The sequence below is a fragment of the Synchiropus splendidus genome, chromosome 11 (genome assembly GCF_027744825.2).
Source record: "Synchiropus splendidus isolate RoL2022-P1 chromosome 11, RoL_Sspl_1.0, whole genome shotgun sequence".
In the NCBI taxonomy this organism is placed as follows: Eukaryota; Metazoa; Chordata; class Actinopteri; order Syngnathiformes; family Callionymidae; genus Synchiropus; species Synchiropus splendidus.
In genome coordinates, this window is record NC_071344.1 from 14,085,587 (window position 1) to 14,111,584 (window position 25,998).

Here is a 25,998-nt window from a genome sequence, read left to right on the forward strand (position 1 = left end):
TGTTTACTTGTTACTTAATAGCTGAACATAGTTTGGATATGAGCTTTTTATCGCAGAGCAGTATGTGTCTTGACACTTCTTCTGTCTTCATGGTGTCAGAACAAAGGCGCTTCACAACGCGCGCACACGCAGACGCACACCCGCAGTCACGAGCAGAGGAAAAGGAGTCACTGTAAATCCTTGTGCATCCTCTTTTTTTTTGGCCCCAAACCGGAAAAAAAAGTCGTTTTTCCTTTTCCTCCTCATTTGGATTGCGGTCTGCTGAGCGGGACGCACCGAGAAGTTCACCTGGCTTCGTCTCCCGCGGAGTTTTGCTGCGCGCCACTGCTTCCAAGACAACTTTTGATTTGACCCAGATCCCGCTGTGGCGTGGAGCTGGAGCGAACCTTCGGAGATGACGGGTCTCACGCGCGTCTGTCGGATTTGGTTCGGGATTGCGTGTGCATCAGGTGAGTCACGTTGCGCCACAAGTTTGCGCGTATGACGTTTTATGTCAATGTAACGGACTGTTGGCTGAAGGACTTGATGTCTCCTTTTGATTTTCTTGTCTATAAATAACGTTTATATTCTGAAAAGTAAGACTGATGTCAACTAGGAATCAAGATCATTTCATAGAGATGTTTTCAGAGATTAGTTACTTCCTGCAAATAATGCATAGAAACACAATACATTGGTTCTTGTACAGTATCATTTGTCTTCTTGTCAGAGTGGATTGTACAGGAACTGAACGCTACTATTCAAAAGTGACAGAACAACTAACTAAAAAATGTTTTAAATCTGAAATAAATTGATTCTTTCTGGATATTACTGTGAGTTTATTTTAAACTCCAATATCTCAGACAGCTGGAATGTATTCTTTAGCATTTAATTGTGCTCCTATTAAGTGAATTACATTGAATATCTGATCTCATGAATTTTGTTTGAAATCATGTGCTGTGGATAAGGATGCTGAGTAAATGACTGTGCGAGTGGGTGATGTGTGTCTATCCCCGAACCAAAAACATAGTTGAACGCATGAGGTGAATCAAATGCTCCATACAGCATTGGAGTGGAATTGAGAGCTTCAACTAAGGCTGCTGGATCGCTTTGACTCCTGTTATCAACTTTGCATGAGCGAAAAAGAAAAAATACATCTTCATATATAAATTTAATCTCCAGTTGTTCTGCTTTTTATTATCGTGAGGAAGCTCATCTTAAACTGTCTTGTAGGAACAGAGTTGGTCTAACCTGGTGAATAGTCCGAGTGTCTTGTACCTACAGTTACCTTGAACGTGAAAACTGCCATACATCACTTGCTAATAGGCTTATCTGTTGCGTACAGCTTCAGCCTTTGTTCCTGTCTATGTCCTCAAATACATTTTTGAAAGAAGTGTTGCAGCCTATCCCAGCTACTTTGGGTGAAGGGCAGGGGACACTCTGGACAGGGTGCCAGTCAATCATTGGGCAAAGACACACACACACACACACAAGCTGACAAGCACCGACTAACTTCGACAAGTTGTACTTCCACACACGCAGTTCGCCTGAAAAAATAGTTTCCTGCTGGGTGAAAGACTTGAATAACACACTTATTAATTTCTTATTCCAAGGTTGCCTCAATCACAAGCGTCTCCTCAAGTGCCGCTTCATTACGTTCAGCCTCTAACGATGAAGAGAAATACATCTATAATTGTGTACAGTATTATTCCATCAACGTAGTAACCTTCGAATGAGTGCTTTGGAATTTCACGTCAGCATGTATGGCATGCCTGCATGCGTGGTCGTCCCGCTCAACATTTTTATGCTCCACCACTATGGATGACAGGGCCCTCCACCGGCTCTGCAGCTCCTCACATTGTTGCCTCAATATGGCTTCATGGAAACAAAAAAAACAATAGGTTCACATTGCAGAACTCCACTGACAGCTTCTAGAGGCCCATTCTGAGAGATTAGATGTCGCTGTGTGCTGAGTTCTCCTGCTTGTTCCTGTCTGATTTCTTGGCTCCATCTGATGCTTGGTGCTTCCTGCTGCTGGTCCAGTGAACTAACCACACTTTCTTCATCTTGTCTCATCTCTTGGATGGCCATGTGCCATATTTGCTGCGAGCAGTGGAGTGCATCAGTTTAATGCTTCAGTCCGAAGGGAAGTCTCCGGAAGTCTGATTTGTCAGGAAGAAAGCTGGGAGGCAGCCAATTGCAGAACAGCCTCTGGTCACATGCTTGCCTGAAACCCCACATAAACACCTGCATTTTCCCCTCACATGGGACACCAAACGGGTCCTAATGCATTTGTGGACTCGCATGTAGACGTCAGCGTGTGATGGGCTTGTGAAAGAGAAAATGGATTCCATATGTCATTGTCAGCTGAGAGCGCTCATGTCATTTTCTCAGCAGCTGCGCTGATGTCACCCAAGCCTTCACTTCGCAGCTTCATACCTCACAATCCTCCTGTCAATACGGTCTAATCATGCCATGCTGAATCATTCAAAACCGCGCGGCGAGCGCTTGAGTCATCTCCGCTCGGTGAAATGATGCAGCTCTCCTCCAACATCCACGTGGTTTGGGTGTTGATGTGTCAGCCTGGAGCAGACCGTTTTCACACGCATACCTCAGCCTGATCACATGGGCCCTGAAATCGGACTCCTGACTCCAGGTATTATTCTAGTGCTCCGCTTTTTGGAGGTGAAGTTGTTCTAACCAACACTACGCCACCGTTTTTGGTGCGGACCAGAAGGCTGGACCTTGGGATGCCGCTGTGTCTCTCTTGTCAAATATCCATCACGATCATCTGGAGAGCATCTATGAAGGCCAGAGGAAAGAAGATGGTCCATGGGAGAAGGACTCTGCGCTACCGTCCAAAAAAATGGGTTGCCCCTCCAGGGCATTGAGGGAGTCGTTTCTCATCATGTAAAGGCCTCAGCAGCTCTGTAGGACTGGACCTATCTAAAGGCAAATCTGTGTCCAGGCTTCTGCTGATGAAAACCATCTGTGCTCTTTTGACTTTCTGATATTGAAGTGATTCTCTGCCCAGCAGTAAGGTCAGTGTGGGAGTCTGTGGCTCATCACCAGGCTGAATGGAGTTATTACAGAGCAGGAGGCAATATTTGAGTTGGAAGATGTGAGACGACCGTGATGCTAAAGCTATTCAAGCCGAAGGACCGTTATAGTCCTTGAAATTAGTCAGTTCACTGTTACTGACTAACACAACTGCTGTGCATTTCTGATGGCAGGAGATGAACTGAAATCTCAGGATCAGAAATACAACACAGCCATGTGGTGAAACAGGAAACTTTGGGAGCTAGAAACAGGGCTTTTCCCATCCAGTCTGTTTCAGGACCAAGCTGTGCGATGTAGTGAAGAGAACATGACATCATGATTCTCAAAGGCGAAGACGTGGAGATGAACCACTCCAGCGCTTTCAGTGAGAGTGAGAGCTGGTTCGTGTTTGACGCAGGGCTTGTGTGGATATGACTGAAATATTGGATGACTTCAGCAAGGAGGTCTTGCTGACGACCAAGGTACATACATATTTGGACGTGTTCTGAGCGATAAAATGTTGTGATAAAAGAAGCAGAAGTAGTGGAAGATCTGTCACTAATAGGCGGGTGACAGGAAGATGAGATTTTGACACAGAGGAAGCGGACCAGATGGCCTGTCCTTCATTTTCCACCCCTCCTCTTGCAGGATGTTGGAATGGCAGAACTCCCCCAATAGTCCTGGTGGACGGGGACGCGCTGGATGTCATCCCTCTCCATAGAAACAATGATATCAAAGCCGCGTTGCCAGTCAGGCCGTCGCCTGGCCTTGTGGCCTTCTGACACAGGAAATGGTCTTTATTTCTTTGAGAGGGGGTTAGAGCCTGATGCAGCAAGACCTGGTGGGGTCCACATCCAGAGAGCAAGTCTGCTGTGTGGCCTGCGATCCTCCACCGGACATACAAGGCTATTTGAGAGTGCCCCAGCCTTGGCCCCGCGCCACATGTGTCGTGGCAATAACTAGTCACACTCTTGCTGCGACGCGTGGTTGTGTCTCTCCCTGAGAGAAAATGCTGGAAATCCTTGAGAATCCACAAAAATACATTGTCCTTAATGCATTGAGTCCTTCAATCCCCCACACATACGACACGGTTGGAGCTCAGCACGCCCTTGCTGCATACCTAACTGGAACCTTTCATTTGTTTAGACAAGGTTCTTCTATTCCTCTTCCTGCCATGTGACCGAACAGACAAATCCACACAGGAGCGAGGAAACACGTATGGCAACACCGTCCATGAAAAAGGGAAATGGAAGAAGCGCAAAACATGATAAAGAAAACAGGAAATTTGCTGGCAGTAAAGGTGGCGGCTCTTTTCACACGAGCTTTGTGTGGCGTCTTGGCGCGGAGCTTGGATTCCCTTCTCTCCAGTTCCGTCCATGTGCCTGTCAGAGAAGCGTTGTATTTCCACAAGGGTTTGTTTAGTGACCTACGTTGGATGTGTTCAATTTACCTGCTGTCAGCTGGTGTTCCATGCTTGAAGCTTCATTAGCCCGTGGGTGAGTGTGTTGCCCGTCAAGTGGAAAAACTTGGAGCCTGGAGTAAATGATACTGACATTGAGGTGACATTTGAGCAAAGACAGAATATTTTTATTCTTCTGTCTTAGAAGTTATTCTTGTGTGAAATATCTTCCACATTTCTTCATGCTACAGTGCCACTCCTGCTCAGACGTACCCATCTTTTTATTTAGTTTTTTTAAATTCCTATTTATTTGTTGGATTTCAAAACAAGTCCACACAGGAGATCAATGCACTTTGTTTAAAGTGGGAGGGAAAGGGCTGTAACTAATGATAAAGGGCTGTAACTGATGATAATTTTGATAGTCCACTTGCCACCGACTACGCTAACAATAACTCCACTAACAAGTTGAAGTTGGTCACGGCAAGATGGTTGTGATGTTGAGGAAAATAAGTTAATATAAATGAAAAAAAAAGTATTTGAAGTGCTGTAAATGCTTTAAAAATTTTGATTTTAATGTGAATTTCTCAAAATGTTGTGTGAAAGGCATGTGTCCTTTGATGTGTCCTTTGATGTTCCCCTTGCGAAATGGTCCCACACTTGGGACATTTTGGGTCGCAATGGTCATGTAGCCTAAGCCTTTTGTCCTAGTATTGCGGATTGATTTGGGGAACAATGCTGACACGACTAGTCAGCTAATGAACCCGTTGGCGACCAGTCGCTGTGGCCCTTTTGCCGCTGGCACAACTGTCCAGGTGGTAATGTTGAAGCAGTTGCACAACTCATGAGCACAGCGATTTAAAGGCGGACGAAGACTTGACAGCTTGCTGAAGCTCCTTGTTCAGACCCAGACATGGAAAACATGAACCTCCTTGTTTATCGTTTGGAGAAAGTGGGGCAGCTGATTCTTTCACTCCGAGTCACCGTGATGAACAGAGGGACTCTGAAATACATTCAGTCGCGACGCCTCTCCGACACACATCCACAGACCTAAAGCTCAAAGGAACTTGCGCAGAATGGGCTTGGGCCCAACACCAAAAGACGGAGTCGCTCCCTAGGTTGATATAAAGCGCGTCAAGACAAGAAGACACTTTGTATATCACAACTTCGTTTTATGAGAGTGGAAAGTGCAGCATTGCGGCATCCAGCTGCCTCTGTGCACCAGATAACACCGCGGCCCTAAAACCTCGAGTGCTGCTGTGCCAGCCTGTTTACTCCTGGTCTCTGACAGGCAGTCAGCTCTCCTCTCTTTTGTCAGGCAGCATCAAGGCGCAACCTTACATGAATGCTGAGTGAATTCAGATTCCGCCTCTCACTTCTCATATATATACATCTGGCTCTTCCATCATGATGAAGGCATGCAGCGCAGAAATGTCAGACAGACAGCTGTGAGCTGCTGTGTCCAGCAGGACCTTATCTACATGAGTTATAGGCCTGGAGCCATGGAAATGTTGATGCTTTTGCTCTGTAAATCACAATCATGCTTATCGTTTTCTGTCTTTTATACCAGCAGATAAGTTCGTGTTTCAGGGCGGGTGAACCCTGCACACCCACTGTTTGTCAGGACTGGCTTACACTCAACAAGTCGCTCTGGAGAATTGTCAAGGTTTTTACTGCTCCTCTGAGGAAAGTATTCACAAACAGAGGTTCATCGCATCAAAAGGGGCTCGCAAAACACCAAAGTTGGTTGATAGTGTTTCCGTCTTGAGTTCTAGAAAGGCTTTTTGTCTCTTTTCCAAATACGTTCATCATCGGTTCCCGCCCGACCATGAAGTACTATAAGGTCTATATTTATATCATCCTGGTGAGATGACTGCTGCCACTGAAGTGCTCAGTAACTGCTCTGCAGAGTCCTTCATCTGCAGTGTTTGTGCCATCGATGAATACTGCTCATGAATGTTGCTAGCATGGACGGCGCCAGTCGGTGAAGGCTGCGACCGGCAGGAGCTGCAGTGCGTGTGGTTGGCTTCCAATAAAATTTTAAAGGAATTTAAAGCACACGTTCTGAAAAAAAGAAAGATTCCACAAATGACAGTTTCCACACACCCTCCTCCCTCCACTTGAGCCAAAATGTCAAAGAAAAGTGAGATTTACTGAAAAAGGGATGTTTGAGTTTCAAGGTGAACTCACAGTTTTGAGTCAGTGCTGGTGAAGGAGCATGTTTTTACACCAAACATTGATGAGCAAAGTGACAGTTTGGATTAGTGAGAATGACAGAGCAGTTCAACAAGTTTCAGGGATAAAAGAGAAGAGAAAAAGTCTAAACTCCGAAGATCAAGAGCAAAGCACGTCATTTAGCTTTAGGGCTGCAACTCAAAACGATCTTGACAGTCAACTAGTCACTGAATAACAATAACATGTGATATGTGTATACATGATTGTCGTGTTGTAAATCGAGAATATATTCATGTAAATAAACACGTGTGCAAGTGTTATAAACACTTGTATAGTGTTAAATGTTGTTTAGAAGCTTTAGATTTGAATTTGAATTGGTCAAAACTCAGTGTGAAAGGTATGTGTCCTTTGATGTTCCCTTTAGGAAATGGTCCCATACTTTCGACATGTTGGATGGCTGTGGTGATGTAGCTGCAGCCATGTCTCCTAATATTGAGAACGATGATGACAACAACTAGTCAACAACTGATTTAATGTCGACCAGCTCTATTTAGCTTTGTTAGCCTTAAGGTATAACTGTCCTTTGAAGTACAAGTTTGTCTGGTATTTGACGTAGAATGAAAAGATAACGACAGGCGACTTGTTCCCAGGTGTCTACGAGCAAACGGTTGTTTCCATGTGTTCCTGTCTTCATGTCATGATTTGTTGCTGTCGCTGTTTTTAATTTTGTCCTTTTTTCATTTCTCACTACAGCAAGGCCTGAACAGAGGCAAAAAATGTTTGTTTTAATTGCAGTCACGATTATTAATCATAGTTTTTCATTTAGGAAAATCATGAAACAGCTTTTGAATGCTAATTCATGACATAAAAAAAAATAAAACTAGCCAAAAAAATGGACTTACTAAGGACCAACAGAATAAATACGCTCTCAGTGCAACTCCACAGAAGCAATTACAGAACACTGGAGTTAATACACTTCTATTGCCAGGCTCAGTTTCACGCCGCCAGTTGCCGCCAGTATGGCTGTGAAGTCGTGAGCATACAAGCTGCAGCATAATGTGAAGCAACAGTAGTACAGGTGGCTTTGTTTCTGCCGTGAGCCAGGATGTGTATGTGCTTCCTCCCAGCCGGTGCTGAGTGAAACTGCAGCCCAGTGCCATGTTTATATGCTCACACCTTCTTCAGACAAGGGGTGTGTCACACGTCAATGATTGACAGGTCTCGGTCAGACGCCGCAGCTCTGCTCTTTATGTTTGAAACAGTGTGGTCATGCAGCTCAGACATGTGAGAGTGGGTTCGACATTCAACCGCCAAATTTTGTCGCAAAAAAAGGAGGCATCCGGGTGAATTCTGGAGCCGCGTAAACGCTCAGTGTGGTTGATACATGTCTGCAAATATCATGATCACGATTCCAAAGCCATTCGTCGTCGCCCATTTTATTTTTGATGCCAATCACTTAAAATAAATAAGAATATTTCATTTTAAAGAACACAGTAGACGTTTCTCCCCCTGCTAGCACTGGCCTGTGCATCACTGTGAAATCCATGTTTGGATTAGCAAACATGTTAACCACCACTAAATGTTTCCTCCTGCCATGAAGCTGCGATAGGAAAATAAGCTGCTAGGAAATGTATGATGAAAATGGCGACCATCATCTGTGAACATCTAGGAAAATGGGCTGTTTGTTTTCCTTTGGAAGCAGCCGACGTGGCTGTTTGCTTTGAGTTAAAGCTGGCAGATGGCAAGCGGCTATTAGAAGGTTGTATATTCCTATAGCAATGTTTTTAAATCTGGCTCCCTGACAAGTCTCCATTTTCTGTTGCCTCATATTAGAAACACGCAGTGATGATAATTCATTGGCTGCATATGGAACGTATCGACATCTGGCACTTTCTTTTTGCACAGAGAGTTTCTTCATCCCTTCTTTTGTTTCCAGCTTGGTCCTCGACCTTGTTCAACACACCGATTGTGTAGCGTTGCCTTATTTCATCACACGTGACACTGCGGTGTTGACTGCACGATATTGACTTTTGTCTCACGGAGAAGCCTTTTAACGTCTGCACCTGCCCTGTAGTGTGTTCTGGCCAAGCAGCGTGTTTTCCTATTGTTCCTCATCTGTCGTTCATGACATTTAAAAATGATTTACAATTTCACTCCTGTCTGTCACAGTGCGATAGCAACCTGAATGGTGAGGGAATTATCAACTTTTCAAAATCTCAGCAGATGAGACCCACGTATATTCTCCCTCCTGTTACCTAGTATTTTCCCTGTTGCCTCTGTAATACAATCGTAATGCGCACATTCAAAAAGAAATGACTCCAAATTTCCGGTGCTGTAATGATTCTGATCTCTTTTGTTGCTAAGACGACCAACTTTTCTTCCCTCCAAAGGCCCATGCTTGTTGTTAAAGCCAGCCTGGGGTTTCATGCTGACTAGCTGTCAAAGCATTTGTTAGTGCATCATCCACACAACAACATGGTCACTTTCCTGTTGCTTGAAAGTGTCTGAAACACAGAGCTCAGAAACTTTCCAGTCTCTTATTCGAATCACATCTTCAACTGTTGGTGTGCACCTCGTGTTTGCTTCACAGTACTGTCAAGTTTTCAGTGCAAGACATGAAAGCGTGACATGAAACCGTAATGTCAGAACACTTTATTTCAAGGATGTTTTTGTTTGCTTTTACGGCGCTACATCAACATGAGTTTGTAAGAGGACTGTCATGGAGGATCAGAGGGTGTGAGCCAAATGCGAGTGGCTCACAGAGGAGTCGGACCAGACGAGAATCAGGTTGAACAGGTTTATTGTACAAGAAACACAAATAAAACACGAACAATAACAAAAAACATAAATAAAATAAAATAAAAGCACAATGACAAGAGCAATTGTTTAAGTCTTAACCTCTGAAGAGTAACATTGTCACTGGATGATACAGGCACCAACAGATCGATGATAAATAACTCAATTCATTCCCTCCAGAGAATGGAAGTGAAACCCACACAAACCCACACAGCCTCAGTATGAGGAGTGAATGAGGAGCAACTTCCCTTCTTAACTGGACCAAAGTCTCGGGGACATTGATCTTCTTAAAAGTTGAGATGAACTGGACGTGGAAGTAGTTTGTGAGCATTTGTTCCAACGTGATCTCGGTTGGAAGCAGGACTCTGAATCCAACATCATTGGTTGGTTTGTTTAAGGCCACTCAATTGTTTTGGCCTCAAGTGAGGTCCAGCGACGCCCACAGGGACCATTATTTCAGCTATACTTCAGCACACTATTTGGAGAAAAAGTGTGGGACTTTAAACAAAAGTCCGGGAGAGAGAAAGTCTGTGGCTTCAAGCTGACAGTGAACTGCAAACAGTCACTGCTGAGACTGTGTCCCTGGAGGAATGGGAAGGTGGCGACGGGACTGGTTTTGGAGGCGCGTTCACATCTCAACCAAGACAATACCTCATTGCTTGTTTTCAGTGTCAAGGTTTGCTCCAAGTCCGGGCAGGAACACCCTGCTGGGAGTCAGGCTGATGTATGGACTGCCACCACTGCCACTCGCAGTTGCGTCAGCTGCGTGATGTCATCCCCTCCCAGCTCTAGTCACAAAGCAAACAGGACCGGACACTTCCTATGGACTAAAAAATAAAATAAGAAACAAAGCCAACAGGGTTGAAGAAAAGTGCTGTTGACACATGGAGATTTTACATGCCTTTCTAGACAAAAATAAGAAGAGGGTCATGGATGTGGAGGATGAGGTCATGAAGGGGACAGGTGTGACCAGGGAGGATGGTCGAGACAGGTTCAGGTGGAGGAGGCTGATCTGCTGTGGCAGCCCCTGATGGCAAACGTTGAGAAACAAAGATGAATCTAATGCACCTTGTCAGCTCAGATCATTGGTTTTGGCTGATTCACATATTCAGTAAAAAACACGATGGTAACAATAGGATTTGTTTTCAATCTCTGTAATCATTTACTTGTTTTCCAAGCCACGTCCTTGGACCTAGAAGGTCTGTCCTATTTTAAGACCCCCCTGTTGTTCAGTCTTCAGACAGCCAATGCCAGCAACGCAATATTGACAGAACAATCGTCTTCCCCTGTTGTTTTCTCTGCGGCAGGATGGAGGATGACCCTGGGTGGCCTGTAGTTTTCACATCTTTCTGTAGCTCTGGGTTCAGAGCAACAAAGTCCCTCAAAGATCCGGAAGATTTCCAACTTTCTTAATGTGGCGCTGATGATGGGGGTCTTGATCTTGATACCAACAGAAATGTGTCAGCCAGAAATGAAGCACGTGAAATGAGGAAGACGGTGGGAGAGAGTGATCAAGAAATCCTCAAAACACGGCTGGTAGGCAGATTCATTCCTCGGATTAAGGCTGATTCCAAATGGAGAGCAGTTCCAGAACAAGTGTGAGCGGAGCCAAGACTAACACCCAAAAGGCAAGGCAAGTTAAAGCCTGGGAGGGCGGAATACTGAGAACAAATCCTGCTCATAAGGCTGCAGAGGCGACTTGGCGCATCGCAATTGTGGAGATGGAACACACATCTTGTTTGTGCCAATAGGCAGCAAGAGCGACTTGCAGGAATTGATTCACTGCACAAGGTTGAATCCAGATTCCTAAAGAGCATCGGCAAGTGTAAGAATCGCAAACCCCTTTCCCTTCTTTCCAAACAGAAGTTTTCAAGTCATGCTCCCTGGTCACACCTGTCCCCCTCACGTCCGCATTTACCGCCTCCATGAACCTCATTTGCTGCCGTCCTCTTTTACCTGGGACCTCAATTTCCCCAAGCACTTTACCTCTCCTACTCCTCTGGTCTGTCTCTCTGACCCTGCATGGAAACAGACTGAACTCACTGGAGAGTTTTCTCAGCATATGAAAGGTCCGTCCGCTATCATGTGTTCTCTCCATCTGATGGTGCCAAAATGAAGCCTTTGACTCCTCATTATTTCTTGACCTGAGCATTTAAGCTAAGCAGTGAACTATTGCGATGTGATATATTTCACTAGTCACCTTTGACCACATTAGGGTCATTTCATCTCAGTTCACGGCTGCAACTTGCAACTTGTTCAGAAACCTGTTTCTTTTTCTGCTCCAGCGAGAAGAGAGTGGACACCATGTTGGTTTAAACCAGTGTTAATGTGCTGTGGTTCATGTGAAACCCTGCGGCGAGTCCATTACGTTGCCTCCTGCCGATTTCTTTCATTTCATTTTTCATAAAAAAGGGCTGCTGTTCGCTCTTCAACCTGCTTCATCACGCACTTTGCTGCACATGCTCAGATGTGACCTTTAAACAAAATGTAAATGGATGCCGTGCAATGTGCCTGGATGGATGACTGACAGCTGGGCTTCCTGTGCTTCTGTTCTCTGCTGGCCAGGAGTCCTCATCAGTAATCGCAATAATAACTGACCAGGACAGTCAGGCACAAAAGATGTATTGAAGTGTGAGTCTTCAGGGAGCAGCCAGTGGTTTCTCTGCCTGCTCCAGCAGCACAGAGTGACTTGCAGTCGGACCGTACTGACTCCTGTTTGAGTGGCTGCGGGAGATTTGACTGTGTTTATTGTTATTTATTGACTCATGTGACTGTGTGTCCTCAGGTCTGGTAGCTGGCTTCTCCATGACGCCACCCGTCCTGGACCGCTCTGATGATGTAGTGATCTCAGTCGAGGACAATCTCACCCTCACCTGCAGGTAAGTGACTGAAGCTGCCTGTATCACTGATCGATGACACCACGAGGACGGCCAAGGTTTTCTGTTCAGCCTCATGTGGTTGCTATGCTCCACGTGCTGCCATTAGTAGTTGGGATTGTTGCATTGAAGGGCAGATTAAACTATGAATCTAATAGCTGGTGATCATCTACTGGTGCGTTCAGGGACACCTCGCTTGTTAAAGGCCCATTGGTTCCCACGGTGGAAACTCTCCGTCCTCCAGTGGCCATATATTTACCGGCCTCACCGACCACCACCTGCTACAACGGTGCCTCCGTTTCCTCTTCTGTGCAAGAGCTACATGATCGACACTGACTCCACAGTCGCCATGTTGGTTTGGACTTTGTTGTTTGTAATCAACTTTTGACTCTGGGCTGCTCCCCCTGGTGGATATATTGGTGAACAGCAACACCAACATAATGAACACATGGCAGCATGCGATCGGTGACATGGATTGTGACAGACGGGTGCAATTTCATGCCTATCAGGAGCAGAAATGGGCCTTTAGACAAGGGCTGGTGACGCACACGGGCCTCTATGTTTTTATTTTGTTGAAATATGGCAGATGTGACTTGCGAGATCCTGCAAAGTTTTAACTTATTCAGGCATTAAAATGAGCATTTTTCAGAGCTGTGAGTTCTCACACAATGAGGGAAACCCAAGACCAGGAAGAAGTGAGTGCTAGACACGAAAATTACACAAACCAGGGTCATTATTAAAACGGCAGAGCCAACACAAATGGGACATGGCACAAGTCGAAAAAAAACAAAACAATCAATGGAGGCACAAGACAATGCTCAAAGTCCAGAGAGCAGTTCAAAAAGTCACACAATGTGGCGCTGCATCAGCCTCCAGCTCCTCCTCAGGAGGCGGAGGTTCTATCAATGGGATTAGTTGCAGCTGCCGATGGCACCCAACACTGTCAAGGTCGAAACACAACCAGGAGCAGGAAGTAGCTGACAATATTGAAGCATGGTGCGAGGGGCCCTGACACTGTGATGTCAGAGAGACATCCATGAAGTGGAAGTTAACCTGTGACGTTCACTGGCTGTAAGATCAGACAGGTTGAGACCTGTGTTGTTGCATAGGCGATGCAGTTTTTATTTTGTTTTGTTTTGGACAGATTTAAGAGAAGAGTAGTTCAGTTGGAGAGAAACGGTCAGATTCATAAATGAAACCTAAATGCTGCATTTTCACTTTTTTTGGTTTCAGTGTAAAATCAAGGGATTATTGTCATCAAGTTTAATAAACTTGTGACCCAAGCTTATACACTGCTCCTCTTTTAAGCCGTAGTTTTAGTCAAAATATCTCATCCTGCTTCATTTGGGATACATTCAAATATAAATAAACATTAATAACATTTCAGCAAGAGGGAGGGATCCCTTTAAGGCAATGCAAACTTACATATGTTTTCACTTGTGTCACTTTTCACCTTTGAAATACAGAAAAAAGTGAGTTTTTGCAGTGTCCTTAAAAAAATAATCTTCAACATAAGAGCACCTAAATCTAGAAATCCAATTTCAGAAGCTTAGTTTCCTATACTTTTTTCTTTGCCTCAGCCTTAATGTAAAGAAAACAGTAGCGTAGGATGAAGATGTTGCAGTTTGATGTAACACCATGCAGTAGACATGCCGAGTCTGTGGGTGGCGTGATGCTGGAGCACCAGACAGAGATGGAAACTCAGAGTACGGGACTAAATCCCAGGGTGAAGGGCTCCGCTGGACGAGTATTCTTGGTGACTCACTGCCCTGCGTTTTGTTCAGACTTCAAAATAAAGTGAAACCAATATGATTATACCTCTGACTATTACCATCTAGTTGCTCCGCTTTCCTCCCACAGTCTAAACATGCATATAAATTGATTGTGGACTAATGTACAAGTGGGAGCGATGTGTGTTTTCCTGTTCATGTTTTGTCAATGCCATGGATCGCTCTGGCCGCGGTCTGAAACCGATACCATCCAGGGATGATTTACTAATGTTGCCAATGCTTGGAACCCAAACTCAACACAGCCAGAGCCTCAGAGGGCTCCATCGAGTGAGCTGGAGGAAGGTGGAGATGAGAGTTTGGTGGAAGATCCCGGGGAAAGGAAGATGGCTGCGCCAGGATCAGCAGGCACGAATCAAAGTCAGTTCAAGAGCGAGGCAGTTCAGCTGCTGCTGCTTATGTAGCAGAGGCGAGGTGAATTGCTACAGCAGGACTGAATCATGGACCATAAGACAAAAGGAGCAGATGAATCCCTGGAGTGGATTGTGACACCTGAATAACAGAAACCTGAAGTGCAGGAACAAACAATGTAGTTAGCAGATGTGAGAAGTGAAATATGAAGATCTCCAGCCTTCAGAGGGTTCAGATCTCCTGCTGACTCTGTTAAACACCACCTCATTACTATTGGAACATCTGTTCAAAGCTGCAGCCGTTTTTTTCCTCAAAAAATTCGCCCTCGTGTTCGTCCATGCAACTCATTGACCTTAAGCGTAAAATGTGCAAAGCTCTCCCCAAACTCACCTTCTGTGCTGGAGCTGGCTGGGACGCGTGAACGCCATGATCAGGTTTCATGATCTCAATGTCCTGAATGTCCTGCCGTTGCTGAACTGCCGGGGGTCCTGCATGTTGGCGGTGGGCGACCTACTCCCACACAATAAAACGTCAAGACGAGGTGACTTTTCAATCAAAAAAAAAACAAAAAAAAATGCATCGGTTTTTCAGTTCTGGCCAATACACACGGATTCCAAAACCTGATGTGGCAGTGGTTAGATCGTGGTTAGACTTGTCTCATTCAGTCACTGAATGTTTGAACCATTTTAACCAAAACAAAACATTAACTAGGAACAAATAATAATTCACCAAAATGATTGAAAAAAATCACAGAATTTTGGATAAACAAGAATGAAGCTTTGGGAATCGGATGGTTTGGGAGACAAGCTTCAGTCTCAATACAGTCTCAATCATCGCTGCCCTAATCTGAACCCTTGTTGAGTCTGAGAGAAAATCCAATGCCAAATGACGCTGCTTCAGTCAAACCATCTGCTGCTGTAGCTGTCGTGTAAGGTTGCTCTGCTTTTCCTGGAAATACTGTCGAAATGGAAAGACAACAACAAGGTTTGCTTTTACTTCTTGGTTTAGTCAAGGAGGCTAGGTTTGGCATCCTGACGTCTGAGTTCGCTTTCAAAATATTTCATGCCCTGCAGGCACCTCATGACAGAGAAGTTGTCCTTGGACTTTGAAGCATTAGTGGGCGACACTGCTCTCTAGTAGTGGGATGTTACCGTGTCGCATCATTAGCTTTCACATCCAAGTGGGGTTTGGTTTTAACGAAAGTATGTTTCGGCAGGGGGCAACGAACTCTGACCTGGACGTGGCCTGACCAGACTCTAGCAGGGCAGGAGCCAGTCGACCGCCTGCTTGGGCCGCCGGTGTCTGCAGCGCGACGCAGCGCTCTGGTCAGTGAATGTCCCGGGCAGCGTGGCAAACCCTACTGCAAGAGGCTGCTCCTCACCGCGGCGCTGGCCAGAGACACCGGACACTATCGCTGCTTTTACACCGACGTGAAGGAGCGGATCGAGGGCACAACGGCCGTCAGCGTGTATGTCTTCGTCAAGGGTGAGTGGGAGGAAATGGTGACGGCACATTCGGGAACTTTGAAGCTTGGAACCTCCTCGATCACCAGGGGCTTTGTTTGAATGAAACCAGTGCATCAGGAAGTGAACAGCTTTTTCATTTCACTCATCAGAAGCACATGACACCTGAAGTCAGATTACACAACCCTGAAATCTGGTCCGACATCAGACACTTTGTAACTTCACTAGTCACTTTTGGGCCACTTTAATTTCGGTTGTTGTCCTCCAGAAAAAAAAGCAGATTTGCTAGGTATAAAGTGACATTCATGAGTTGGAATTGTCTGTCGACGCGGGTCTTCATCACCGCCATGGTCTCTTCTCTAATTCATGTCTTTGAACTTGGAAGAGGATGTGACTTGACAGCAGCACTTATTGAGATTCTGACTCTGATTAGATCAGAAACTTGGGAGGACGAGTCGCTTCAGGTGACTTGTTTGTCTGGAAGCTGTGGTGCAACCGGATTAGTGGTGATCCAATATGCTGGATCCAAGGCTGGGGGACCTTCAGCAGGCTCATGGGCGACGGCAGTTGTCATCCCTCACATTTTCATTCACTGTTCACTTTTCACAGACTCGGTGTACCAGGGAGAGTTTACGAGTCATCATTGGTGCCAATATATGAGTTGCGGTTTCAGCAGGGGCGTTGCTTTTCTGCTTGTTGGGTGGAAACATTGGTGGAGAAATGGGAACACCACTGACCATGTTTGTGGTCAATGATCTGTCAGATATCCCAAAATAAATAACATGAAAATACATAAATGATTTTGAAATTTTATGAATGCGGGAATACAAACACAGATGAATGAATAAATCAGTAATTGCATTTCCATATTTTCATGTAAATGTATTATTCAATTTATTATTTCTATAGCTCATCTATTTTTGCATATCCAGATTTATACATGCATATGCATGCATATTTCTGCTTATTTTTGAAATTAATTTCAGCATTTATTCAATCATATCTTTGGTTCCCTCATACATCATGCAGCTACATGCATCTACTGACCTGACATTTTCATGCAAATGTTTTCCTGACAGTTGAAATGGCTCAAATACCACTCTATAAAGGTTCTCATGGTTTGCAGCACCCGCCGTTACTGTGGCTGCGAGTGGTGTTTCGGTTACTGTGCAGAGGTAAATTGAATCGTGACGTCCCCACAAAGCAGCCTAGATCAGATGGAACGCAGGGGTCGAGCACAGAACTCGGGGGAGGTATTTTCATCAGGAGGCAGTTTGGGGCGTTGGGGCATTTAGAAGTAGATGACTCCCCTTTGGCATTTGGAGGCAATTTGCCGTCAGTGGACGGTGGGTAATTTCGATAAAGACTCCACCGACGGTCATTTCCCGGTTTTCTGCTGTCTGAAGCTGCCATTATCAGAGTAATGGATGCCATTAAATTGGAGTCTTAGGGCTTCAGGTTAACCTTCTGTCTGCAGACCCGGAGCAGCCGTTCCTCAGGAGACACGGTGACAACCTGGGGACCATCCTAGTCAAACACAACTCCCCTTACATCATAGTGCCGTGCCTGGTGACAGTGCCGGACCTCAACGTCACTCTGCACGCGGTAAGCACCTCTGCCTTTCCAGCCGCCGCCATGTGGAGGCTGAGCCTTCTTTTTCCTCTCCAGCATCCGCCTCCTCTGGAGGGCAGCAGCCTGAAGTGGGACAACAAGCAGGGCTGGTTGATTCCCAGACACGTCATTGACAGCATGTCTATGCTTTTTGGATTCACCTGCGCGGCCACTCTGGGAGGGAAAGAGTTTCAGTCGCCACACTACCTGATTCATACGACAGGTAATCGAGAAACAGATTCATGTGTTTGAAAAGATAATCTTTGTTCATCTCAAGTTCAATTTCTTCCTGATGCCGGCCTTTATCAAGGAGTTTCCAGGGGATTCGCCCCGTACCCGAAGCCCAGGTTGGGTGGGGTCGGCAAAAGCAACTGCTCAGAAGATTTGAGTCTGATGCACTGATATTATGACAAGACAAAATGGAATCAATAGATTTGAATTTTAATCTCAGTTAACACGTTTTATATATGTTGCATCTGTTGCAAGGAAGATGTTATCAACATAAGAGTGGCCAGTGATGCTTTCCTCAAAATGTGAATGATCGCGAGTTAACTCACCTCGAGTGCGATTCATTTAGAAAACAAAATGCCCATTGACAACCCTGAATACTATGGAAAATATGTGTTTGATCTTTTGTCAGTAAATGCATCGTGGACCTGTGAGTGCGTCTCAAGATTCTGACCCTAATATGTTTCCCCTTTTTGTGTTTGAGAATACATATTTTGATGTTTTTTGTTATTCATAAAACATGAATACCAAGTTGGTACTGGTGTTTAAAACCCTACATACTTTGGGCGTATTTATTTCTGAATTGATAAAGAAATTGAATGACCAAAAACAAAATCTGAAAATTAAAGTTACCTCTATTTAAAAACAAGGATCACTAGTTGGAAAAAACAAAATCCTCCTGCCTTCCATGACTGGTTCTGAAGGTTTTTTTCCCCCCAGACTTCAGACTTACAAAAAAAATAACAAAAGTCAAGTAAAGAAGAGTCTTCTGAAGGTGGTGGAAAAGTTGTGAAAATTAATATGGGGCATTTTTCATACAATAAAACAGCAGCACTTTTGTTTCTCAGTGTTCGTCTTACAAAATAAGAAAATGAAAATGAACTAAATTTCCCAAAGGATGCATGAGAGTTCAAAATGTTCTCGAAAATCGGTGAAGAAAAGGGTAAAACACATTTCCCCTTCCATTATTGATATCAGTGCATAAAATGAAGTCACTAAATGGAAGGAAAATAGATTTATCCAACAGTCCGTCTCATTAAAGCAGAACAATGGATTGGAGCGTTGACTGGACCTTGGGAAATTAATAATGGACCAGCTATCATCTGCAGTGGGAGGAGGGGAGGTGGGGCGGGTGGGGATCCCACCAAAAGTAAAGTCTCTCTTCCCCATTGGCCGAATCAAAGTGTCAGAAAAGTGTTTGAAATACGGCTTTGATCAATGACTCAGGCTCTGAAAAGTGTCTAAACTCCTTTCCAGCGTTCAGTCACCGAGCACCGCCAGCGGTGTAGCCGCCGGACGGGCACCGTCATCATCACATGACCCAGCCACACCTTCCCCCACGTCGGGAAGTTCCTAAACTGACAACATCTGCACCCTGAAACTGTGGCACAAATAAGTCCTGTATGGAGATCAGTACTGACCCTTTTTGGAGGGAAACATGCGCCGCTTGGACTTAATATATTATTTTCATGAAGGATACAAAGGAGAGTTAGTGAGCGGAGATGAAACTTGAAAATCCGAGCGACTCATTCATCATGAGGCAGCAGAGCGATGAAAGCGGAGCAAGGCAGCCGTTATTAAAATGCAACCGATCCAAAACCAATATTTGCGTTGGAGCCCGGCAGAGGGATCAAAGGTGGTCCCACTCCTGTGGTAGCCCAGATTATGAACGGCGGCTAGTTAGCCAATTAGGGTGTTAATGGCAGGATTTCATTTCATCATATCATTTCCATCAGCGCTGAGATGGTGCCGCGACGTGACCCAGTTAATGGAACGCTCCATAATTAACGAGAGGAATCCGGAGTCATAGAAGTGATTTGCCGACTCAGCGGTGGTGTTGGTGAGGGATCTCACGCTGGAGGCTTGTTCCAAGCGACGCCAGCCAAAAGTAACATCACATTAGGAAGAAACTGAAAACCCTGACCACAAACGGTCCATTAAAACAAACAATGGCGGCCTGCTGCACAAACACCACCGGAGGACGCGTTAACCTCCTCCCTCGTGTCCGACTTGAGGGTTTACAGACCATTTCACTCTTCACTGCACTGTAATTAGCTGGTTAACTGGTTACAAAACAACAACAAAAAAAACCTTTGTCCGGTGAGAAAGGAAAAACTGCTGACGGTGTTACTCTGACCTGTGCTCCTGCGGGCCTTTGTTTCCTGAACAGGAAGTAAGGTTTACAGTGTCAAGCTGTATCCTGAGGAGCCCACGGAGCGGCTTGTCGGGGAGACCCTCACCCTCAATTGCACAGCACTGGTGGAGTTTGACGCAAGCGTGGACATCAAGTGGTCGTATCCTGGTGGACTGGTAAGCACGTACCATTTCGAGGGTAACTGCGCCGGATCGCCCCGTTCTGCTGTAATTCTTAGGCCCTGTTTCCACCGAGCCACCCAGGTAGTTTCGTCTCTGGTGGTCTAGTAACAGGTCCCACTTGCCCAGGTCTGTCCTGCATGCCCGTCGACTGGTGTACCCCTTCCAGTGGGCAAGTATGCGGGAGGTGACAGCATATCTGCGGCGTTTCATCTGTTGCTTCATCAATGGCGCCTGCAGTGGTTTGGTTCATGCTCCCCCTTGTACATTGAGTCACAGGTATTGACCCCCTTTTAGGACCCATAGTGAATCCTTCCAAGATGTGGTCCAGGTCTGGGCGATTGCATTGGAATAGCCCTTGTTTGGGTAGCGACCACAGACGAAACACCCCAGACTGCTCGGTGGAAACACACCAACAGACGTTATAGACGAATATCATCTTGACTGGAAAGGTTCTCAAACCTCTGCTGGGCTGTCAGTCAGACAGCACGTGGGTGCAGCTCCACTGAGGTGCTATGACAATAACTACCCACTAGCATTGTGGGAATATCGTGCATCAGATGTGGCCAGACATGTAGAAGATACTGTGATAAATAAGTGAACATAGGATCTGGTCTCACACGTATGACTTTGCATCCACCAGAGGAATTCTTCGGTGGACATCAAGCCCTTCCGGGAGCCTCAGTCTCACGCCACAGAGGCGGTTAGCGTGCTCACCATCCACAGCGCTACGCTGGCTGACTCTGGAATTTACAGCTGCAATGTCACCAATCACGCAAGTCCAGACAGTACGCAAGTCCAGAACACTCAGATCCTCGTCCATGGTAGGAGCTAACTCGTGATCTCACTAGCTCAGCTGGGCTTCCAAGTTTCGTTTCTTTTGAACAAACTATTTTCTGTTGCATCTTCTAGAGAAACCATTCATAATACTGGACTACAGAAATGGACCTGTCATGGAGGTCACTGCAGGTCAGAAGTCCATCAAATTACACGTGAATGTGTCTGCCTACCCCACTCCGGACACACAGTGGTGAGTGGAGCCTCTGGGCTGAGTTCAGTCTTCTGCATTCGCCGGTGCTTCATTCGGGGTCAGGGGACTATGTTGCACTGGAGCTGCTGTCTGCTGAGCCTCAGGTTCAGAGATGGAAAACCAATAAATGAGAGGCCCGAGTTCAAGACCAAGAGGATGCGGATGCACCTCAACCACGCCCTGGAGATCAGAGATGTTTGCCGGGAGGATGCTGGCGTCTACACGGTGGCCCTGAGGAACCGGGCTGCGGGGCTGGAGAGGAAGCTCAACATCACGCTGGTGGTTAATGGTACTGCACCGCTTCACATATTTCACTTCTGGCCGAGACTGATTTTACTGTTGTTCTCAGTCCCGCCCCACATTCATGAGAAGGAACTGGCCACGTCCTCCCGTCTGTTCCCCAGTGGCAGCAGCCAGACGCTGACCTGCACCGCCTACGGTCTCCCGGCCCCGAGCCTGAGCTGGCAGTGGAGAGCCTGGGGTCCCTGCCTCAGCAGCAGCAGCAGCAGCAGACAGTAGGCAAACCTTCACACCTCAAACCTCTTCTCTCAGTCATGACCGGCATGTCGCATGAGAATGGGACGGTGAGGAGGCAGTGGGACTTGTTTTTCATTAGAATTTGATAGTAGTGCTTTATTTATTATTTATGAATTATTATAGTGTCATTCGGGATTGGAACTCTTACATTACATCGTGTTTGTTTCAACACTGTTATATCAACATTGGGCGGTGAATGTGGGACGGTTGTGAAACGTTGAATCTGCTGTGCATCAGTTGAGCCCGAGGGCCTCCACCGTTTCCCCTGCTGCTGCACTGCTGATCCCATTTGATTTGGTTCTCACACTGGGATCTTCCATGTCTCGTTCAAACCCGGCCACCAGTCAGGGACGCTACACAGGATTTTTGAAGGATAGCCAGGCTCACACACACACTCGGAGATTAGCATCCTAAAGACATCGCCCCCAGCGCCTTCCCTCCCATCTCCTCGGAGATGAGAACGTCAGTGATATTCCAGTTCATTTTCTCCCCCCCTCATCATATGCAAAGGGCTCCAGGTTCCTCCATCACACCCCTCATGTCCATACCGCTCCGCTCTTCCTGCAAGACTTCATTTCTATACTTATTGCTCCTCTTCTCTCGTAGCGTCTCTGCAGGTAATGTCCACAGTAAAAACACCAGGTTAAACTGCACCCTGGAGCCGCTTTCAATGCACACCTAATGTGTCCATCCATGAACCGTGTCTCCTGAGGCTGTATGGAATCTGTCAAATACTCTCACACCATTTTCCAAAACAGTTTTCTCCCAATCGGGCCTGTTTGCTTTCTTAGAATTGAACGGAACTGGATAATGTTTGCTCTGCATAATGGCAAATGATGGGAGCAGGTCTGATGGCTTTCTGACTGCAGGCTCTTCAGGCAGGGTGGCGCTCCTCACTGCATGGCACTCAGAAACGTATGACTCATCCATGTTTAAACATGTAAAGCACAAACATGGATGGAGCGGAGGTGACCCACATAAACACATGGTTATCTGTCAGCTGGAGCCGAACCTGCGACCTCGCTGTAACACTAGCACTAACACAAGCTTTTTACGTATATTTTAAATGATTTTTTAATTTTATTTTTTAAGTTTTCTGTTGCTATATATATATATATATATATATATTTGGGGTGTTTTTCATTGGTGGTTTTACATTCTGTCTCAGGGAAATGAACTTTGCGAACATCAAGCGTTCAAGCTTGAGGAGGCACTTGTTAATGCAGACCACCACTTCATGCCTCATTACTCTGTTGGTCAGAATTTGATTCTGCTTAAAGCCCAATTCAATTCAAGGACTCACCGTCTCTGACTTTTTGGGAAGCGTGTCTGATGCCTGCTGCCCGGCCCGGGCCCTGCATGTCGATGAGGAAGGATGTCACAGTCGTCTCCATGTGTGTCTCCAGGGTCCGGCGAGACAAGAAGAGCCAGAGTGACAGGAGCACAGACTGTCAGGACTGGCAGGACCTTAGTCTGGACAACTCCGGGAACGAGATCGAGGCCGTCGACACTTCCGCGATAGATGGACGACAAAAGGTAAAGCCAGTGCTCGACGCTCTTCTATTTCAGGGCAGTCTAAATTTGACAGAACAACAGGAAGAATCGTGAGCTCCGTAACAAATATTGCCAATCGAGGTCGATTTGTGCTGTGAAAATATTTGGAAGCCACTTCCTCTGCCTGTTTCCTGTCAGCGCACACAGACGTGAATCATTCTCTCAGCAGAGAGCTGCAGCTGTGGATCAGGGAGGAGCCATTGACACAGAAGCTACTGACAAAGGTTATGTTGGACAGAAAGCTGTCGTGCATCAGATGAGAAGAAGGAGACCAACGTTTATAGTCAGCCATGACACTTGTAGAAAACGTTTTAGGCATTAAAAGGTGCAGTTTATTTATTTTTGTAGTGTGAAAAGAAATGGAAAAAAAGAGTTTTGATGACATATATATATATATATATATATATATATATATATATATATATATATATATATATATATATATATATATAGTCATGTAGTCATTTCATTTTAAAAAAAAAAACATAGTTTTATAAGTTATATACGATGATAGAATTGCACACAAATAGTTTATACTGTAGAAAACACGACATACATACAGACATTTTCAAGTGCAGAACCGCTGAAAGCTGTTTAGATCCTTCACGGTCTGAAAGGTTTCGACTCACGTGGGCCCAGTAAATAGTGCTGCATGTGGCCGTTGAGCCACACTTTGCCAAGGCCTGTTTTCCAGACGCCTGCATGAGTGCGGTCGCCACTTGACCTTGTTTGTGATGTAGCACCAACATTTACATGGCAGCCACTGAGAGTCTCCGCCACCATCCGTCCTCTCTCCTCGCAGATGGCAAGCAGACTTCACATACGCAACGCCAGCGTCTCCGTGGTCTATAGGTGCTCTGCTGACAACAAAGTGGGCAAGGACGAGCATGTGATCTACTTCTACGTCAGCGGTGAGTATGAGTGATTGGCCTTCCGTCCGCAGGGGGACGGAGCGCCACAGAAACATGCTGACAAACCCTGAACCCCAGTAGGGCGGAGGGTCAGAGACACTATGGCGTGTGCACAGTAGAATCTCCTGAAAACAGAGATGTCAGTGACATCTCCTGGTGCTGTCATGATAAACACGGCACATCAGTGTCTCTGCCACATCCATGAACCTCACTGGTTGTCTTCCTCTTCGTCTTTCACCTGGTATCTCCATCATGAACCATCTGTGTGTTGGCTTGCGATACCATACGTATCACGACACAGATCTTCACGCTTCCTCCTTGTCTCATTCACTGACCTTCATTCACCCTCCACCGCTGCAGCTTCTCCTCCAGCTCTTCTTTACTCTCACCACAAACATTATGGTCCACATAGACTGCTGACTGACCTCATCTGCCAGATGGTCCAACGAGTGGGAGCTGAGAGCCGAGCCTGGCTGTTGTACATGCAGAACACGGGACGCGGGGGGCTTGATTAAAAAACGTTTTTTTTTTCCTGTGAGTTATGAATGAAAATTGATCTTGACTTCAAGTGCGTGCAGACCATTGAATAGATTAGTGTTAGTAAGTGAAATTGAAAGTGTGAAGATGTTCTGAAGTAACTTCTGCTGCTAAGTAACTGACCATTCATTTCACTCACTTGGATTCTGTGTTATAAAGCGGGAGCTAATGCTATTACACACCCACCTCGCGAGTCAGGTCTCTTGCAGCTAGCCGCCTCGGCAAACCCCCGACCCGTTACTGAAAGAGCGGCTCCGAAATAATTGCTGACTCGGCTTCCAGTCTCCATTATGTGCCATTATGCTTCCTCTAGTTGGTGTTTGTTCACAGCATCTCCAGTTGAGTCACGGCTGTGTTGTGAGTCGGGCGAGCTTTCAAAGGCAGATGCTCATTATCCGCAACACAAAGAACAAACATCCAGTCGTGAGAAAACAGGTCCGACTTGACTCTCACCATGAGTTTACGAAGAGATTTTCGAGGTTATAATGTTCATTTTGACTGTTGCTTCACTGAAAGATGCTCCTGAAAACCGTTGTCATAACTTTAGATTCCTCATTTCCCGACCCCCCGTTGCCTCCATGATCATCTTGGCATTGTATTTGGGAAGCTTCACTTCCATGCATCACCTCTGTGTCACCTGAGACCTCTTTACACTCACAGCGGTGCCCGAGGGCTTCAGCGTGGCGGTTCATCCTTCTGAAAATCCCCTGGAGCAGGAGCGAGTCTCCCTCAGCTGCTCCGCTGACAACTACACCTACGCGCAGCTGCAGTGGTACCATCTGCAGGACCGGGTGAGCAAGCCCCAGGAGCTGGACTGCAGGAGTGTGGCGCTGCACGCCGACGCGCTGCGGGGCCAGACATCCTTCCAACCGGCTTCCAACAGCTGGGTCCTGGACCTCACCCTGGCTGCCGTGAAGCTACAGGATGAGGGTCGATATGTGTGCGTGGCTCACAGCAGATGGAGCGGCGAGATGGAGTGTTTGTCCAGCTACCTATCGGTCCAAGGTGAGTGGCTAGTGTCTGGAGTCCCGGCTCTGGCCAGTGGAGGTCGCTGAAGACATTGATGAGGCCTTCACAACTGCTTCAGTTCCTCATGATCCTACCAGGTGGTGTCCAGACCACCTGACACGAGTCAGAGAGCAGAGCTTACAGAGACCTGTTGTAGTCCAGACCACCATGGCCACGACCAAGCTGAATATCCAGGGTCTCACTTCCTGATTTAGTTTGAAAAATCCTCTGGTGTTTCTTGGCAAATGTGCCTGTTCGACCAACAGACTTCTGTCTTCTGTTTTCAGTTTGGGCTCAGTCTTGGTCTGGACTCCAACAGGTCTCTGTAAGCTCTGCTCTCTGACTCGTGTCAGGTGGTCTGGAGGCGTTTGGCTGAACTTTTCCCCCAAACTAAACCTGTATCATGTGAT

At 46.1% G+C, this 25,998-nt stretch overlaps 1 protein-coding gene across 1 annotated transcript in view; it reads left to right on the plus strand.

Annotated features, from left to right (window-relative positions):
• Positions 1-301: 301 nt before the first annotated feature.
• Positions 302-25,998, plus strand: part of flt4 (fms related receptor tyrosine kinase 4) — a 36,070-nt gene continuing 10,373 nt past the window's right edge. The window contains exons 1-13 of the mRNA XM_053879280.1: positions 302-449; positions 12,168-12,261; positions 15,613-15,881; positions 17,337-17,464; positions 17,528-17,693; positions 19,869-20,008; positions 20,655-20,835; positions 20,924-21,041; positions 21,146-21,330; positions 21,391-21,556; positions 22,985-23,114; positions 23,935-24,043; positions 25,241-25,585. Of these exons, the coding sequence (XP_053735255.1) occupies positions 395-449; positions 12,168-12,261; positions 15,613-15,881; positions 17,337-17,464; positions 17,528-17,693; positions 19,869-20,008; positions 20,655-20,835; positions 20,924-21,041; positions 21,146-21,330; positions 21,391-21,556; positions 22,985-23,114; positions 23,935-24,043; positions 25,241-25,585 (2,086 nt within the window). The 5' untranslated portion in view covers positions 302-394. The remainder of the gene's footprint in view (positions 450-12,167; positions 12,262-15,612; positions 15,882-17,336; positions 17,465-17,527; positions 17,694-19,868; positions 20,009-20,654; positions 20,836-20,923; positions 21,042-21,145; positions 21,331-21,390; positions 21,557-22,984; positions 23,115-23,934; positions 24,044-25,240; positions 25,586-25,998) is intronic.